The following is a 20,829-nucleotide window of genomic DNA, read 5'->3' as shown; positions in this document are numbered from 1 at the left end:
GGGCCATCCACTGGCCAGCTGGGGCAATAGCCTCAGACCTCGAGCCACGAGACTAAAATCGATCTACATTCCGACCATCAGGCCAATAGCCCCGCAGCTTTGCCCTAAAACCCACCCTTCATACACCACCTTAGTATCAAAGTCACACATCCCGCCCATTTCACAAGCAAGAGGGAAGCTCAAGCTGATGTATTATGTTATCTAGTTACCTAGAATATTGAGTTTATATCGAATGTAAACATTAGCTAGCTAGCAAGATAAGTTAGTGTTTACAACTCACCGACTGTAACTGCCATGGTGTCCTGAGTGGTCTCTCCACTAATGGCAGGACGATGTCCCAGCACAACGTCCATGATCTCGAACCATGGAAAGTTCTTCCTTTGGGAACCGCTTTGTCCATTGTGCATTTTAACGGATTTGTACTGTACCCGCATTTGTACAATTTTTCCCGAACATGTGCTGATGTGTGCTGGATACACCTGTCAAGTTCTGCGAAACTCTGCTTTTGACGTTGACCACACCTCAATCCCCAGTTGGCCTTGTGTGGCCCAAGGGTAATTGGAGGACCAAAGGCCATTGGCCGCTGGCCCTGAGGAAGCCCCAAGGTGGCATGATGAAGCCCTGAAAGTGACAGTGGGAATGCAACTGGCCCTGGCATGCACTAACACACCATCATTTGGCCTGATAATGGAAATGTGGCTAATGAGATCGGAGTAAACAGCCCTAAATACCAAATGAGCAGAGCTCAAAACCATTCACAGTGGTTAATTTAATAATTCGGCTTGTATGACCACACCCTTCATTCCCTTGGGGAGGAAGAAACAGGAGAAATCTCAGTCTGAAATTCTTACACTTCAGATGCTCCATTTGTCCGCGTCGAGAAATTTATTTATTTATTTATTTATTTATTTATTTATTTTTTTTAAAGCTGTACACCCTCAAGGTGAAAACAATTGTGAACAAATAGGAAACATAAACTAGGAAAAGATAATAATTCTTAATTATTTTCTAAATGAAATCAGGCCTATTTGTTTATGGAAGATATACTGTATTTATCTCTCTTCAGATATTTAGCATTAGTGGTATTACAGCAAATCAATTACTTTCGGTTTACCTAGGGAGACCAAAATGTATCTCTTTTATAAGGGAAAAGAACTGGTGAAATATGTTGGATAAATTGCAGACTTGTATAATAATTTTTTTCTACATGACTGAGTTTTGCTATGATTGAATCTACTGTATATCTCTATGCGACTGAATCTATGTAACCTGGGTGATGTCTTAAAACAGCCATCAGACCAGTCTGTTGATATTTCCAAACAAGATAGCAAAGGAACACAATACGAAGAATTGCCAGTCATGGTTCTGCAACAATGTTTGTGTATGTCTAATGTGTGTTTGTGTGCATGGATGTATGTGTATGTGTGTGGGTGGGTTTGAGTAGGCTCAATTTAAGTATAAAAGACAGGGCAACTAATTCCTTGACAGCAAAGGAAAGTACGTACATTTCCATCCGATGTGCAGAACACTTTAAGTTCAGAGTTTTAGTTTTGCGATTTTCCACTATAACACCTGGGATTTCTTTGGATGCTGTGGATCTGACGCAGCTCACATCTGAGAGTTAATTTCTGTGATCTTTAAAAGGATTAAAGCAGGAGAAGACAGAATTCCCAGTCAAAAGTCCTACCACAGAATCCACAATGGCCAGTTATTTTGCGCGCCTCAAAAACTTAATCACCCACCGTGGCGTGGCCAACAACAACCTCGCTGGTCCACAAGGTGTGGAGATGGGTGAGGCTGATTTAGAGAAGGAGAAGGACAAGAAAAAAACGTCTTTCTACAATGCACTAGACCCTGTACCAAAGCTGGACTTCTATGCCAAAGACACATGGACGGGACGCATGAGGAGTATCAGACCATCATTGGACATTCTTCGTAAACCAGTAAGAAAAATCTCTCTTAGTGATTGGTTTGATGAAAAATGCAAAGTAATTTGTATTGGCTTAAATTTTTACAATGAATTCTTATTCTGATTTTCATTTTACTTCGTACCCAAGAACGATTTGAAAAATGGGGCATTATTATTTAATTGTAAAACTAAGCCCTGCTGAAAAGATTAATTTAAACCAGCATGCTGGTCCAGGCATGGTGAATGTTACATTCATTCCTAGGCTATATAATTTTAACAGTGAAATGTGATATTACAGTAAATGAAAAAAAAAAAAACATTATAATGGGAACATACTGTATATTTTAAGTGTGAATACTAATGTTATTTAATTATTATGCCCTGTTTAGGGGGTAAGGTTTATTTCTGCCCCAGCCATCATACCAAAGGAAGATAACACAGGGTTATAAAAAAGTTTTGAATTTATTGTTTTAAATAGGAAAGCAGAGCAATGGCTTGAGGGTGGTCAAAGGCCGAAATAATAAATAAAAACAACTCAGAATATAAATAACCTAATGCAAATGAAAATAAAAACACAAAATCCTTCCCTCAATACCTTACATAAACAAATCACAAAATAGGCCCAGCAAAATAAATGGCAGGTCACCCATATGCTATGACTCCTCTAATTAATTTTCAGTAGTAGTTGCAGAGAACACACAAGACATCAAAGTATCAAACACTGGCTTAATACTAAAACACATCTGGTCAGCCGCCTGGAGGTAGAATCCATGGAGCTCTCAGACACAGTGTCCAAATCTGGAGCGAGCCCTCTATCTAGCGGTGAAGCAACCTTTTTAAAAAAATGCGGCAATTGTTACGCCAATCCCGTGCTTACAGGTGGGCAAACCGGAGCGCAACTGCACAGAGAGAGAGAGAGAGAGAGAGAGAGAAATGGAACAGGCAGAACACAAAACAGCACAAACACCATAAATACATTTGCAGCATCTAACATCAATATAAACATCATTAAACACAATACATGCTCAGATTAAGAAGGATGGGATTTAATAGTGGCATCAGACAATATGTGAAAAAAGCAAGCAAGAAAAAAAATTTGCCATTAAAATGCTTTCACGTTTGTATTTATGAGTTAATTAAATTAAAGGCCGCCTGCAGTGATATATGTACCAACCAAAGACATCATTTATGAGAACCTCTGTTCTCTTCCCTGCTGTTTGCTCATCCTCACCTGATTAACTTGTAATTGCACATGCATAAGATGATGTCATTGCTTGTACTGAAAACAATGACAGACATGTGGGACTGGGGACTGACAAAAAGAGCCAGATACATCAATTTCAGACTTGTATCTGTTAGGAAAAGCTTTAGTTGGATAGAACATGTGGATCAACTTAAATGTTATTTCTCTTAATTTATTAGTAAGCTACTTTTAAGGCAAGGAACAGACCTTATGCCAAGACACGTTCTATACAATGTTATTCCAATATGGTATTATGTAAGAAATATTTTTTGAAAAAGAGCTCTAATTTTACGGTTAATAGACTGCTGCTGCAGAGAAACATATACTCCCAACAATTGTATCTGATAAATCAAACGAATAAGTAGATGGTCATGGAAAATCACTACCTTACAGCACCAGTGACACTCCAGAAGGAACTGCACCAAAAACAGTTGCATATCTTTTGCAAACTGCATAAGGGAATTTGTTATTTTATTAAAAAAAACTCTGAGTAGCTTTATAGTCTACCATTTAAGTCAAAGAGCTGTCCAACTAAAATGAGATTGCTTCTGAACCAATAAAAAAAGCATTTTGCTTTAGAAAGTAAAAGTTTCTTTGGAACCAAGAATTTAATTTTGACCTTTAGTTATTATTATTCCTAGGTATGCAATCTTATCTTTTACCGAAAACAGAGGAAAAAGTCACAAATTTTAATGGCCATTAGTTCAAATTTTTTTAATAATTAGGTAGAGACCTGAATCCCTTAAAAGTACTGACCAATTCTAAAGCTATGGGGACTTCGGAGGTATCATTCCAAAACAATTATCAGCCAGCTGGCTAATAATAATTTGTCTATTGTCAATTGTCACAACCTGTTAATTACTATTGGAAATATGAAGCGCAAAAAATTAAGAGGCTACAGGGCAACCTTGTATAATGCCATGAAACACGCAGAATCTTGAGGAAGTGCCAAATTTGAACTTGCAACTTGTTAGGGATTCAAAAATTTTGGGGAATGGTCGTACCTTGGCTAACTACTCATATGCATGGGCTCAGCCCGATCGAACAATTTTGGGCCATAACTTTTGAACCGTAATGCCTAGAAACAAAATTCAAAATTTTGTCCCGTGATTCCTTGCATCATGACGAATCGTTTTTTCTCCCTGTCAAATTATAGCTACGCCCACTCGTTTTCCCGCTATTTTGGATTGTTTGCAAAACCAAATTTACAAACTAGTCCTTGGCCGTTCGGCCAATCGGAAGTCCCAATATTAATAATTATCAAAAAAAGTTTTAACTTTTGATTCATTGTCACAAAGGTACACCAAAACGTACGTAGCAGGCATGGCCACTTTACTAAAATGAATATAACTCTTGAACGAAATGAGATATCACAAAATTTGGTAAATTTATGTATGGGGTCATTTTGAAGTCACACAAAAGGCGCCTCTGCCTCTTGGTGGCACTATAATTATAAAAAATTTAAAAATGGCTCAAACTATGGAACCGTTGGTCCGATCGACTTAAAATGTTGCATGCAGTGTATTTGTCAAAGGTGCCATCAAGGTCTATGGGGACAGTCACATATCTTTAAAATTTTAGCAGCTATTTGACAAGGTTAAAAAGGACGGAGTGAAATGAAATGTGGTAGGCCTATTTGTCTCTTGGCCCAAGAGGTCTGTGCAAAATGTGAAAAAAAGGCCACCGGGAGGCACCGGTTTTTGTACCGTAAGGCCTAGAAACAAAATTTAATTTTTTTTTTACATCATGATGAATCGTTTTTCCCCCTGTCAAATTTTTGCCCAGCCCACTCGTTTTCCTGCTGTTTTGGATTGTTTGCAAAACCACATTTTCAGACTAGTCCTAGGCCATTCTCTCAATCAGAACCAAACCATTGCAGGGAGATTCTCTGGAGTATCAATATCAATAATTATCAAAAAAAGTTTGAACTTTTGAATCATCATCAGAACATTATGCTAAAACGTGGCCCCTTTTACTTAAATTGTTATAACTCTTGAACGGAATGAGATACTTTCACCATATTTTGGATACTTGGTGGCACTATAGCAGTCAGGAATGTAACAAAACGCCATATTGCTGTACTACCTAACCTGATGATTCTGAAAATTAAGCCACTTTATCATTGTGTTAGGTGCTAACAGACGGTGTAATTCATACTTAAAATCTGTTGCATATGTACTTAAAGGATCTTAAATGCTTGTACCCCGTTAATTGCTGCTTGCAGCTATATTTATGGTATACTTATTTAATCTTTAAAGTTCTTGCAAAATTTGAGTTTGGGGATTTTTTAAATTTTTTTAATTTTTTTATTAGAGCATTATTTATGCTAATAACTTTTTTTAAAAAAATCCCCAAACCCAAATTTTGCAAGAGCTTTAAAGATGAAGCTGTGTTCAAGTGAACCGAAGTCTTTATAGAAATCCAGGAAGAGCAAAAAACTATCATTAGTGACAAGTTCACTTTAATCCAGTTAATCTAAAACTAACCTTACATTGTTTGTGATGTTTTTTCATAAACCCTGATTGTGATTTGTCTATGAAACTATTAAGAACCTTTTAATTCTTTTAGCAAAAACCAGAGCTAAAATTTTATAATCATTATTTAGAAGGACAATTGGGTGCCAGTTTTCTATACATTCCTTGACTTTATTGGGTTTTGTTTCTAAGGTAATGATCCCTTGGTCTAGGGTTGCCAACTTTATAACCAGCCAAATACAGGACATTCCTTAAAATATGGAACTTTTTTTTTCAAGAGGGGCTCTAGCGTGAGACTCTGCAGACTGTTAACGATGTCCACCTAGAGCTTAGGAAAACAATTGAAAAACAGCCCGGACATACGCGTTCGATGTGAACGGCCCCTAATACGTTCAAAATGTCAAGTCAAGTCATTTTTATTTGTATAGCGCCTTTCACAACACATATCGTTTCAAAGTGGCTTTACAGAAAATCATGCATTAACAGAAAATGAAATCGTAATATCTATAAAGTCTTAGAGTCAACATTGTGTAGTTTGATTAAATACGATTATGAAGTGTGTATAAAAATAAGTAATTAAATAATAATTGTATTTAGAAACCTAGTGAGCAAGCCGAAGGCGACTGTGGCAAAGAACGCAAAACTCCATAAGATGTTGGTTAATGGAGAACAATAACCTTGGGAGAAACCAGGCTCACTGTGGGGGCCAGTCCCCCTCTGGCTAACAGCATGAATATAATGCCAATATTAGTTATTTATGTGCAGTGCAAGTCATGGTTTAAAATTATTAAACTAAGTAAGTGTTAAGGGCCAGTGTTTAAACAAAGATTTTGTAAGAACTGTAAGATTAATGACTAATGTCTTTGAAGTTCATCCTGGATTAACTGCAGAAGTTCATATAGATGCATTGTCCTTTGTTAGTTGGCTGATGAAGGCTTTTGTTGGCAATTTATTGAAAGTCTATGTATTCCATTTTAAGAGTGTAGTCCATCATTAGACAAAGGTGATGCAGGCCAAGATCAGTGAAGTGCTTCGCAGTTTGGAAATTTCGGTGAGGTCTATCCTAAGTGCAAGGTTCAGGCAATGGCATATGAAGTATCCCATGTCTTATGGTTGGAGTTGGCATCAGTTCATCCTCTGAGGTCCATCGTAATAGACTGAAGTGATGTCTGGCTGGCACCGGCTGCATTTTGTCATCATCACTCAGAGACACGTAGCAGTGGAGTCCGATACCTAGCAGGAATGAAGCTGGATTTGACCGGTTCTGGTGACCTCAGGATAGGAGTCACAAGGTTGAGACAGAGAAACAAATAGAATAATATTAGCGTAGATGCCATTTTTGCCAATTTTTTGCAGAGTTATAGATCATGATCAGTGTTTCAGGTTCCGGAAGACCTAACTAAAGCAGCCTAATTGTGTGGTGAAGTAAAAATTAGGTGTATGCCTGGCTAAATAGATGAGTCTTTAGTCTAGACTTAAACTCAATGAGTGTGTCTGCATCCCGAACAGTGTTAGGGAGACTATTAAATAGTTTGGGAGCCAAATAGGAAAAGGATGTACCTCCTTTTGTGGATTTTGATACTTCTAGGTACTATTAACAGGCCAGAGTTTTGCAATCGTAATGAACGTGATGGAATATAGCATGGTAGAAGGTCACTTAAGTACTGTGGAGCTAGACCATTCAAAGCTTTGTATGTAGTTAACAGAATTTAAAAATGAATACGAAATTAACAGGTAGCCAATGTAACGATGATAAAATTGGGCTAATATGATCATATTTCTTGGTTCTAGTCAGTCAGCACTCTGGCTGCTGCATTCTGAACCAAGTTTATTTATTGAACTTGCTGGACATCCTCTCAGTATTGCATTACAATAATCTAGTCTTGAGGTCATGAACGCATGAATTAGTTTTTCAGTATCAGCAACAGAGAGCATGTGTCGTAACTTAGCAATATTTCTTAGGTGGAAGAATGCTGTTCTACAAACATTGGAAATTTGATTTTCAAATGACATATTGGTATAAAATATAACACCTAAGCTCTTCTCTGTTGAAGATGATGTAACAGTACATCCATTGAGAGTCAAATTATATTTTAGTGGCTTATTTTTTTTAGAGGTTTTTGGTCCAATAACTAGTACCTCTGTTTTGTCAGAATTGAGTAGAAGGAAATTTCTGGCCATCCAATCTTTGATTTAATTGATACACTCTGCTAATTTGGAGAATTGTGAAATTTCATCGGGTTTCGAAGAAATATAAAGTTGGGTATCGTTGGCATAACAGTGGAAACTTATTCCATGATTCCTGATAATATCTCCCAGGGGAAGCATACATAAGGAGAAAAGCAGAGGCCCTAAAACTGATCCCTGTGGCACTCCATACATAACTTTTGTTTGATTTGACAATTCCTCGTTTACACAGACAAAGTGGTAGTAGTCTGCTAAATAGGACCTAAACCATGCTAATGCTACTCCACAAATGCCAACATAATTCTCTAGCCTCTTCAAGAGAATATCTATCATGTCGAAGGCAGCACTAAGATCTAAAAGCACTAGAAGAGAAGTGCAGCCACGATCAAATGATAAGAGCAAGTCATTAGTAACTCTGATAAGTGAAGTCTCTGTACTGTGGTGTGGCCTAAATCCTGACTGAAATTGTTCATATATACTATTTCTCTGTAGAAATTAACAAAATTGGGAGGACACAACCTTTTCTTGTATTTTCGACATAAACTGGAGATTTGAAATTAGTCTATAATTAACCGATTCTCCAGGATCAAGTTGTGGCTTTTTAATAAGCAGTTTGATAACTGCCATTTTAAAGTTTCTTGGGACATGTCCTAAAGATAGCTAGGAGTTAGAGGTTCTGAGATTACAGGGAATACCTCTTTTAAGAGCTTAGTTGGTATTGGATCTAACATTCATTTTGTGGCTTTTGATGTTTAGATATGTTTTGTTAGCTCTTCATGCCCCATGACAGCAAAGGATTAAAGTTGCATGTGAGGAAAATTATGAGACACTGTTTTCTGAGGTACTGTGACAGATGACTGCATAATTCCAATTTTATTTCTGATTATTTCAATTTTATCAGTAAAGAATTTCATGAAGTCATTACTATTGTGCTGTCATGGAATATCTTGTTCAGTTGAGGCTTTATTCCTAACCAATTTTGCCACAATACTGAATAAACACCTAGGATTGTTGTGGTTATTTTCTATGAGTTTGTTAAAATATGCTGACCTGGCAGCTTTTAGTGCCTGTCTGAAGCTACAGACACTATCCTTCCATGCACCGCGAAATACCTCTAATGTTGTATTCTTCCACTTGTGCTCCATTTTCCGAGCTGCTCTCTTGAGAGCATGAGTGTGAACACTATCAAGAGTGCTAGAGAAGACTGTATTTATATTTTCTGTTATTTCATCAAGTTCTTCTAGACTTTGGGGCTTACTGAGTGTATGAGATAAATCTGGAAGATTATTAGTGAAGCTATCTTTAGTGATTGAAAGAATTGTTCTACCTGTACGATAGCGTGGCGTAATAACATTAGCTGAGAAAATTTGCTAATTCACCAAGGAAATCAGAATAAGGCCCGGGTGATCTATATACTGTAGCAAGGGCAAAAGATGACAGAGATGATTTATTTATATCTGAAACTGTTACATTAAGCATTATTAGTTCAAAAGACTTAAACTTATATCTAATGTTTAGTAGCCCTACCTTTATATGATGTTTATCTTCAATGTTTTTTTTTTTTTTTTTCAAGTTTGACCTTAATCAGATTTTTTCTAAATGATTTAGTGAGGGGTTTGTGTTTGGTAGTTTGGGGAACAGACACAGTCTCTATATGATATCTAGGTGATATGGTCTCTATGTGTTGTAGTTTATGTGACCTGTGTGATGTCTCAAGGCAGCTAGCAGTCATTCGGATTAACCTGTTTGTCTGCTTCTTGACCTGGGCCCCATTTAGTCAAATACTATTATTATTAAAACTATGAGCCAAATTATTAGAGAGGAGAGTGGCATCTTCCCTGGAGGAAAGGAGTCCTTCTCTTTTTAGCAGGTCAGTTCTACCCCCAAAACTCTTCCAATTGTCTATAAATCCTTCGCTATTCTCCAGACACCACTCAGACATCCGGCCATTCAGTGACACTAATCTACTATAAACCTTGTCACCACGATGAGCAGGGAGGGGGCCAGAGCATATTACAGTGTCTGACATGCAAGTTCACACACCTCATTAACATCATCTTTAGTGATCTCTGTCTGGCAAAGCTGGACATCGTTAGTGCCAACATGAATATCAATTATAGCAAATTTCATACTTGGCGGAAGTGTTTCCATCTCTATATTCTCTGTTCACATTCACATTTATCCCTTTCAGACCATGTTAATTGTGAAATAACTTTTTCTTCTGTTACCCTATTATGCTTTGCTAAATTACTCCAAATACCCTTAAGAATTTTCCAAATTCATATTTTAAAAAGCTCCCAATTCCACCCATACACCTTTTGTGTCAACAACAGTCCTTGTTACTCCAGGTATACTGACACTCAAGTGGACACATTTCTCTCCAAATGTCAATCAAATTCATACATTAACATTATAAAGTGTGGGTTCAAAGATACTTTTGTTTGTTTGTTTTGTTTTTTGGTGGGCACCTATCTAACAATTATTAATTGCTAAATTGAAATCACCACCCAGAACCACTAAGGGTAACTTTTTGATAAAAAAAAAAAAAAAAAAAATTCTGCAGTGGAATTATACCCATAGATGTTAACAATAATAATTAGAAATGTATCTGTAATGTTGCTGGCACTGGCAATGATGAAGACGATGACGAAGGAGTGAAGAGAACCCAAGTGCAGTTTATTTACAAAGTGTAGTAATCCAAACGTGAAATCCAATAACCATACTCCAAATGTGAACAAAAACAAAAGACTTCTGAACAAAAAATGAACAAACAGAACTCATAACAAGCTAATTAAACAATAAACCAATGAAAACATGAAATCACATGACAAGGGAAACAGGAACTAATCTTTTCAAAATAAAAGACATGAATCAACAAAATACACATGAGAGTATCAGTACAACTACCATTAAAAGAAAGTGTTCTAAAGAATCTATATTGGTTTCTAAAATACTCCAATTAAAGTTGTTTTTCAAAATCCCTACCCCAGCAGAATGTTCTGGCCCATGTGCTAACCATACATTGTTACCCCACTGTGATCTCCAGAAGTTAGTATCTTTGGATGTATAGTGACAAGAATCAACCTTATGCCTCTTAGCCAACAAAAATAAAGCCTTCCATTTTACATTGTTTTTCAGACCTCTGGCATTTAAAGATAACAAAGAGATATAACACAACAAAGAAACATTGTGAGAACTAGGTACTGCATAGAACAAAATAATATCTAGAGACAAAGACAACTTGTCTTTAAAGGGATATTTCACACCAAAATAAAAATTCTCTCATCATTTACTCACCCTTTTATGCCATCCCAGGTGTGTATAACTTTCATTCAACACAAACTAATGTTTTTAGAAAAATATCTCAGCTCTGTAGGGCCATATAATGTAAGTGAATGGTTGCCAGAACTTTGAAGGTCCAAAAGGCATATGAAGGCAGCATAAAAGTAATCCATATAACTCCAGTGGTTAAAACCATATATTTAAGTCCTTTGTTACTACAAATCTCCACTTTCACATTCTTCTTCTTTGGTTTTTGGCAGTTTGCATTCTTTGTGCATATCGCCACCTACTGGGCTGGGAGGAGAATTTATAGTAAAAAAGGATCTGTTTCTCACCCACACCTATCATATCGCTTCTGAAAATGTGGATTTAAACACTGGAGTCATATAGATACATTTTATGCTGTGTTTATGCTTATGCTATGCTTTTTGGACCTTCAGAGTTCTGGCCACCATTCACTTGCATTGCATGGACCTACAGAGCTGAGATATTCCTCTAAAAATCTTTGTTTGTGTTCAGCATCTGGGTTGACATGAGAATTTTCCTTTTGTGGTGAACTATCCGTTTAACAGCTCAAAAGGTTAGATTATACACTGCCTGGCCCAAAAAAAAAACAAAAAAAAAAAAAATCTTTGGATTTTGGATTTAAATAAGCAGATACTTAAGAGCCTATGGTTGGATCATTATTGCAGTGATTAATATGTTTCAGCTGGCAACAATTCTTTTAACCCTAACTGATGCAGTGTGTAGCTTCATTTCTTAGACAACCATGTCTGAAGACATATCCCGTGGTCATGAAAAAGATGTTACTGTGTTTCAGAAGGGGCAAAATATTGGCCTCATCAAGCAAAGAAAACAACTAAGGAGATTGCTGAAATAACTGGAATTGGGTAAAGAACTGTCCAACGCATTATTAAAACCTGGAATTATAGTGGTGAACCGTCAGCTTCATGGAAGAAATGTGATCGGAAATCACTAAAACGCTTGGTGAAGTCACATAGTATAAAATCAACAGTAGAACTCATGGCTATGTTAATAGTGAAAATAAGAGTATTGCCACACTCACAATGCGACGAGAATTTACAGGATTGGGACTAAACAGCTGTGTGGCCACAAGAAAGCCACTTGTTAATGAAGCTAATCGGAAAAAAACAACTTGCTAGGGAGCATAAAGATTGGACTGCGGAGCAATGGATAAAGGTCATGTGGTCTGATGAGTCCAGATTTACCCTATCCCAAAGCGATGGGTGCATCAGGGTAAGAACGGAAGCACATGAAGCGATGCACCTTTCATGCATAGTGACCACTGTACAAGCCTCTGGAGGCAGTGTTATGATGCTTCAATTGGTCAGGTCAAGGCTCAGCAATGTTACGCAGCAATAAAATGAAGTCAGATGAGTACCTGACTGTACTGAATGACCAGGTTATCCCATCAATAGAATTTTTCTTCCCTGATGGCACGGGCATATTCCAGGATGACAATGCCAAGATTGATTGGGCTTAAATTGTGAAAGAGTGGTTCAGGGAGCATGAGGAAACGTTTTCACACATGAATTGGCCACCACAGAGTCCTGACCTTAACCCCATTGAAAGTCTATGGGATGTGCTGGAAAAGACTCATCGAAGTGGTTTTACTCTCTTGTCATTAATACAAAATCTCGGCCAAAAATGTATGCAACTCTGGACAAAAATATACCGATCAGCCACAACATTAAAACCACCTGCCTAATATTGTGTAGGTCCCCCTCGTGCCGCCAAAACAACGCCAACCTGCATCTCAGAATAGCATTCTGAGATGCTATTCTTCTCACCACAATTGTACAGGGTGGTTATCTGAGTTACCATAGATTTTGTCAGTTCAAACCAGTCTGGCCATTTTCTGTTGACCTCTCTCAACTGCCACTCACTGGATGTTTTTTGCTTTTTGCACCATTCTGAGTAAATTCTAGAGACTGTTGTGTGTGAAAATCCCAGGAGATCAGCAGTTACAGAAATACTCAAACCAGTCCATCTGACACCAACAATCATCCATGCGATTATCTAATCAGCCAATCACGTGGAGCAGTGCAGTGCATAAAATCATGGAGATATGGGTCAGGAACTTCAGTTAATGTTCACGTCAACCATCAAAATGGGGAAAAATGTGATCTCAGAGATTTGTACCGTGGCATGATTGTTGGGGCCAGATGGGCTGGTTGGAGTATTTCTGTAACTGCTGATCTCCTGGGATTTTCATGCACAGAGGTCTCTAGAATTTACTCTGAATGATGCCAAAAACAAAAAAACATCCAGTGAATGGCAATTCTGTGGACAGACATGCCTTGTTGATGAGAGAGGTCAACAGAGAATGGCCAGACTTGTTCGAACTGGTGTCAAGTCTATGGTAACTCAGATAACCGCTTTACAATTGTGGTGAGAAGAATAGCATCTCAGAAGATGCTGGTTGGTGCAGTTTTGGCGGCATAAGGGGGACCTACACAATATTAGGCAGGTGGTTTTAATGTTGTGGCTGATCGGTGTAAATGTTGTGACATTGCATAAGGTTGTCGAAACAATGCCATGACGAATGCGCTCCGTAATCAAAGCTAAAGGTGGTCCAACAAAATATTAGAGTATGCAACATTTTTTTTGGGCCAGCAGTGTATCTTGCCTAACTCTGCAGAAGAGCATCAAACATGTATAGTGAATATGAGGGTGGGTGTACAAGTCTTTTTACTTTCTTATTTTCTTGTTTCTCTCCCATCTCTCTCTCTCTCTCTCCTTTTTTTTTTTACTTTATTCATTAGAACAATTTCTATTTTCATTAAGGACAAAGTGCAGTTTTAAATGCAGAAAATCTGCGATCGTGTCCATTTATCACAAGCAGTTCGATCCCAATAAGACAATTAAAAGATAATGCATTTAGTGTATAAAATTAATTCTATGGATGACGTTCTTCGAGGATTCTGATTTTCCTTTCCTTGAGGAAGTTTGAGGTCTTTGCATTTCTTCAGATTTTATCCCAGGTAGCACTGACAGAAACTGCACAATGATGTGACATCTTGAGCGTGTATCTCCAGAACGAGGACCCAGTCTATGAGCAATGTCTACCGAGTAGACTAGCTGGTCAGCAATGTCAGGGGACACTTTACCAAACAGATCAATGAGAATTCTCCTCACATCTTCTCCTTGTTGTTCCTGAACCCAAGCCACTCGTAAATTCCATCTGTTTTTGTAAACATCCAACTCATCACACTTTTCAAGAAGCACACAGTTTTCCTTTTTAAGTGATTCCATTTTACTTTGCAGCGAGCTCATCTTGTTCGTCACATCTTCTACTTGCTTTTTAATCCTTCGATGTCGGCTCTTCCTATCATTGTGAAGCAGAATTCACGCGTTGGCTTGTTCACCCACTAATAGGGAATGTGAGCTGGGTTTAGACTGTCGTGAGACAGGTTAGTTTTACCCTACAGATGAGGTGTTGTTGCAATAGTAATCCTGCTCAGTACGAAAGGAACCGCAGGTTCAGACATTTGTGCATGTGCTTGGCTGAGGAGCCATTGGTGTGAAGCTAACATCTGTGGGATTATGACTGAATGCTTCTAAGTCAGAATCCCCCCTAAACGTAATGATACCGCAGCGCCGCGGGACTCCGATTGGCCCGGGACAGCCGGTCCTATCCAAGAGAACACAAATCCCAACCAACAAAGCCATATTCAGTCTGACCCATTATTAGATACTTTATTACTGCTTATGACAGCACATCAATAACAATTGCATATTTTTTGTGGAGAAACCACAACCACATTTTTGGTATAAAAAAGGCACTTTGATACAAAGACATATGTACAGATTGCACTGCAAGTCACAGCAATAGTATTATGATTATTAATATATGGTGAAGAAACACTTCCATAAATTCATAAAATTGTTTTTAAAAAAATTATACAAAGACAAAAGATTCAGCAATATGTAAAATATTACTTAGATAAGAGTTTTTTTTTTAAAGGGTATGGAAGGCATTAATGCAGCAATATAATTTAGATGTGAAGAGAACCCAAATGAGAATTGTTTTTTCTTCTTCAGTTTTTAAGGCATTTGATGCAAATGAAATACGTATCATCACTGCTGGTTCAGGATTTCTTCCTCAAGTTACTTCTGTTTAATGTTGGTGATCAAAACTTTCTGTGCTATAGTGTGTAACGTATGCTGGAACTGCTGACAATGATGACGAGGACGTGAAGATGAAGAACCCAAGTGCAGTTTATTTACAGAACGTGAACTCCAATAACCCTGACTACAAAACAAAACATGAACTTGACAAACACATACAATACTCGACAAATAGACAATGCAAACATGAGGGCTTAAATACAAGACATGGGAGAACATAAACCAATGAACAAACAGAACTGATAACAAGATAATTAAACCAATGAAAATGTGACACATGAACATGGAGGGAAAACAGAAATCACATGACTAGGGAATGTGAATCAACAGGAATCAACAGAATACACCTGACATATCCCCCCCCACTAAGGGGTGGCTCCTGAAACCCCAACACAAACAAAACACGTAATACATGACATAATTCAAAGTTCTGTATGGAGCGGGGGGGGGGGGTGGGGGGTGTCTTGAGGCGTGGGGCGTGGCGAGAAAGGGCAAGGGGCATGGGACCAGGGCAAAGTCCGTGGGAGGTGAAGCCATGAGAGGCTCGAGGGGCGGAGCCATGGAAGGTGGAGCCGTGAGAGGCTCGAGGGGCGGAGCCTTGGAAGGTGGAGCCGTGAGAGGCTCGAGGGGCGGAGCCTTGGAAGGTGGTGCCCGGAGAGTAGCCGAAGACTCGAAGGGCCAGGGTGGAGCCGATGGCAGGGAGGACCAAGGTGATGCTAGAGGCTCGGAGAGCCAAAGCGGAGCCAGGTGACCGACAGACCAAGGAGGAGTCAGAGGGACGAGGGACCAGGGACCCTGGCACAGCCGACAGGCTGAAGGACCGTAGTGGAGCCGAGGGAACGCCGAGCTGAGGCAACGTCGAGGGACCGACAGGCCAAAGCGAAGTCCAGGGCTCAGAGGGTCCAGGCGGGATCGGAGGGCCGAAAGTTCCCCTTTCCTGCTCAGGAGAACTAAAGGTGGGTATAAGGATGGGAACCATCTCCAGGTCCCACTGCTCAGGTGTGACTGTGACGTGGCATGGAGCAGGCTGAGGCGTCGCTGTGACGGGGAACTCTGGCTCGGCGGCGGCCATGTCGGGGAACTCTGGCTCGGCGGCGGCCATGTCGGGGAACTCTGGCTCGGGATCCGCCTCCCCCACAGTGAACGGGGACCGATGAATCGAAGGGCGAGGTCGATATATTGAGCCAGGCTGAGGGAACTGCGATCGCCAGGCATCAAAAAAGAAATGGACTCATTTAGTCCAAATCTAAAACAACCTTCGAAGGCAACCTCATTGAAGTCTACCTGGCTGGCTAGACCGCAGAAGTCCTCAACATAGTCCTCCAGAGGACGATTCCCCTGACGTAAGCGCAGAAGTGAAACTGCTGGGTTCATGGTTGGTCGAGTATTCTGTAACGTATGCTGGAACTGCTGACAATGATGACGATGACGTGAAGATGAAGAACCCAAGTGCAGTTTATTTACAGAACGTGAACTCCAATAACCCTGACTACAAAACAAAACATGAACCTGGACTGGACTGGACTGGACTGGACTGGACTGGACTGGACTGGACTGGACTGGACTGGACAAATACATACCATCACATACAATACTCAACAAATAGACAATGCAAACATGAGGGCTTAAATACAAGACATGGGAGAACATAAACCAATGAACAAACAGAACTGATAACAAGATAATTAAACAATAAACCAATGAAAACGTGACACATGAACATGGAGGGAAAACAGAAATCACATGACTAGGGAAACAGGAACACATGACATGAAACAGGAACTAGAATTTCAAAATAAAAGACATGAATCAACAGAATACACCTGACATAGTGCCACCAGCTACAATGGTTTTTGTATCTAAAGTGGCTCCTGACACATGATCCAAAGCTCATATTTTGGTCAGGGCATTTCACCATAAAAAACAAAAACAAAATTGGCACTCACTGTAATAAAACAAACAAAAAACAACAGAGGACACATAGACACAGTCATATTTACCTTTGCAATGCGAAATTCCGCGGCCAAAGGAGTGGGCAGATGTGAAAATTATGCTAAAATAATATCCTTGTCAAATGTTAATATCCTGTGTTCAAAGCACTGTCCACACAGAGGTCACTGCCAAACCAAACAACTTTCTATTGGTTAACACAAACTTGAACTCCGTGAGAAATCCACGAGTGGGAATGTTCACTCCAGGGGTGAATGACTTCATAGGAAACCATTGTTTCTATTCAAAAATTGGCATTTGGTGTGCAAATGCCTTAATAACTGCTGCTCATATCTCCCTCAGCCACCTTGAAATTAAAAAAAGCTTGTCCATCTGGATAAATAAAAATATATGTTAAGCTAAGCACTGGTCACTACTAGCAAACAGAACAATTCATAAAGATTCAAGAAACGAAATAGCTAAAATCAAGTGTTTTTTTTAAGCAAACTAACTAGCTAATAGCCCCTAAATGACAAAATCACTTCAAATGGCTTTCACTGGTGACTAAATCATATTGTTTGTAATAGAAGCAAAATATTAGCAAGAATTATTTTACTAACTCAGTTAACAAACTAATGTTATCAATCAAATCCATGCCAAGGAAATGGCAAAACGGGATATCTATGAACAACACATTCAACTAAATTAACATTCAAACAGCTACTCATTAACTCAGCAGCAAGCTTTTGCTTGGTATATAGCTTTCGATCTTTCTCTCTCTGCTCTACAAATCTCTGCAAATATCTGGTTCCGTTCCGCTGTGAAAAAACAACGGAGTTTGAGTGGTGATCAGATGGATCGCTGCTGATGAAACTTCAAGTGGTGACACAATCAGTCTTCATGTTTAAAATTATAAAAATTATTTAAATGATCAAACCCAATGAATATGAAAGCATATTTCTCAGATCTGTATACAGGAATTTCCATTAATGACACTAATGTTAGTACCACTTGTTGCTTCAAAATTACACTGTGATGTTAATACTCTGTATTTTTTTGTAAACACAGCCAGAAGGTGATGATCTTCCACCACCACCAGAAGATGATGGAAGACCCAAAGTCAAACTTGTTCGCTTTGGATGGGTCCTTGGAGTTATGGTAAGAGAGATAAATTCTCACACATTTGCAGAGATACCCATAGGAAACATCTAAATTTCTCCTGGACATAAAACGGGGTGCAAATAGGCACCTTTATACTATTGGGAATAAAAAATAAATTAAAAACATATTTTTAAAGCAGTATGTCATTTTTTCCCTCCTAGACAGCTATTAGATTAAATGGAGAGGAAATGGAGACATTTGCTAAAGTCAAATGTTTATCCTGAGAAAAAGATCCCAGTAAATCTCCTTTAGAGTCTAGAAGAGATCTCAATAATTTCTCAAACTATGCTCAAAAATGCCAAGACACCAAAGTCTGAAATCAAAAGTCAGAGATCTCAAAGTAAACTCTGAGCTATGCTATCCACTTTAGTTTTATTGCATAAAAACAGCATTATTTCTGTCTTTAAAATTTTGCTGATATTGTGTTTCAGATTCGCTGTATGTTGAACATCTGGGGAGTCATCATGTACCTACGATTGCCATGGATTACATCTCAAGCAGGAATCAGTTAGTGAATCCAACATCAGTTGGACTGTTAAAATTTAATTGTATTCTCAAATGCCCTTCAAACCATTAGACTCACACTCTTTATTAGATTCCTCTCCTGGGGAATTGAAAGGGACTGTGTCACCTAATCACTTCACATTTGTACCACAGGATATCCTAAAATGTTGCCTTTTACTTTCAGTTCTGACCTATGTGATTATCTTCATGTCTGTTACTGTGACAACGATCACAGCAACGTCAGTGTCTGCAATCTCCACCAATGGGAAAATCTACTCTGGTGAGTAACAACAGCTGGTTATCACCTGCACTGACAAAACATTATTTTCCATGGGTGTATATCAATCAGCTCCCTAGCTCTGAAGTCAGTGCATTGGCCAGAAAGTAGGCCATTTCTAGGGCTGTCCCATTGTTAGAATAGTCCCAGTGCACTGAAACGATATCTCCCTAGAAATCTGCTTAATGCACCATAAAAACCAGTAAGCATCGGCCAATAACTATGTTCATTTACTGGAAATGTCACCATGGGTCTGTTCCAAATCCTCGTGCGCTGCCTCCCGAAGGCAGCATTTTAAGGCTTCATAGGCGAGCTTCTGACACAAAGACTGTTCCAAAAGGTAGGTAACTTTATTATGCGGCCTCCTAAGATATCTAATTTTGGCCAAATTCTAAGATGGCATCGTATGTATCCTTACCCTGAAATTCCAGAATGCACGGTGATGAACTTGGTGGAAAAATAAATCCAAGATTGCGGATGAAGAAAATAAATTTTGGGTGTGTCTCATCCTGCTCCCTAGCTCCCTATGTTGTGAATCAGTGTTTCGTGAACACGAATTTGAGCACTGGCAAGGGTGTTCATCAAATGAACATTGAGACACTTACTCAATTACCTACAACACAATTAGGATCGAGGTTACAAACTAGGGAGCTGATTGAGATGCATACTTGCGTATAAACCATTCAATACCTTAAAGTATAAATAAATTACTATTTTAATGGTGTCTTATACAGCGATGTTGTTGATAAAAATGAGCTACGTTTTCATACACAACTGTAATCTTGTCCCATGCAATTGAGTCATCAGTGTCCCAATGTTCATTGGATCAACCACCCTGCTAGTGCCCAAATTCATGTTCACAATATACAGTACTAACTCACAACATACTGGAACTAGGGGCCGGGATACAAAATCAGTATATTTTGTCTTGTCCTCCAGTAAAAATCTAAACATATTCAAAGCAAGATAAATTTAAATGTGCTGTAAGCGATTGTAGTTCTAAAGCTTGACTGAGCCATTGAATTAGCCATGCCCCCTCATTCCAAAACCCCTCCCTCCAAAGATAATTTTTTGACCAAAACTGAGCAAAAGAGCAGCATTGTTGAGACTGTCCTCGCTGTGTACTGTAATGACGTGGTGGATTTAATCCACTATGTAGTCGATTTCTATGTAATGGATGTCCGTTACGTATTAGATGAAATCCACCACGTCATCGTGCTACAGTCTGCAGAGGACCTCTTGGCATTGTTTGTTGCTGTGGCTGTCAAATTCAACAGTGCCATAATAGTGCCCTCAACTGACAAACATTATGAATCATAGCCTCAATGATCCGGTTCAAATACAACACTATGACAACGAGCAAAATGATTGACAGGTGAAAAGCTTCAATGTCTGTGGTCCGCATACACATTTTTGTTTGCTGTTTAAAAAGTCTACAGCTGTCACAGAGACCGGTGAGATATCTCAGAACACTTATTTCATTAATATCTTTAAGGGAGTAGGACAATTTTTTGCATACTTTTCCATGAAAAAAAAAATCGCTTACAGCACCTTTAAGTACAATAATAAAGTAATACAATAAGAGAAGTACAATAATAATTGCATGTTTGTATTTTTACCAAATGTAGTGAGGTTAAAACAGGTAAAGAAAATTTGTCAATAGTGTTAGAAAAATACACTTGCAGTATATTCAATATTAGTGACAGACTGA

General features: G+C 38.7%; 1 protein-coding gene across 1 annotated transcript in view; it reads left to right on the top strand.

Moving 5' to 3' along the window:
• The first annotated feature begins 1,492 nt into the window (after nt 1-1,492).
• The window catches only part of LOC127452761 (solute carrier family 12 member 3-like), a 91,555-nt gene continuing 72,218 nt past the window's right edge, over nt 1,493-20,829 (top strand). The window contains exons 1-4 of the mRNA XM_051718458.1: nt 1,493-1,943; nt 18,245-18,334; nt 18,769-18,844; nt 19,026-19,121. Coding sequence (XP_051574418.1) covers nt 1,701-1,943; nt 18,245-18,334; nt 18,769-18,844; nt 19,026-19,121 — 505 coding nt within the window. The 5' untranslated portion in view covers nt 1,493-1,700. The remainder of the gene's footprint in view (nt 1,944-18,244; nt 18,335-18,768; nt 18,845-19,025; nt 19,122-20,829) is intronic.

Source organism: Myxocyprinus asiaticus, chromosome 2 (assembly GCF_019703515.2).
Source record: "Myxocyprinus asiaticus isolate MX2 ecotype Aquarium Trade chromosome 2, UBuf_Myxa_2, whole genome shotgun sequence".
Taxonomy (NCBI): domain Eukaryota; kingdom Metazoa; phylum Chordata; class Actinopteri; order Cypriniformes; family Catostomidae; genus Myxocyprinus; species Myxocyprinus asiaticus.
Note: the sequence above shows the minus strand (reverse complement) of the source record. Positions and strands in the feature narration are given on the sequence as shown.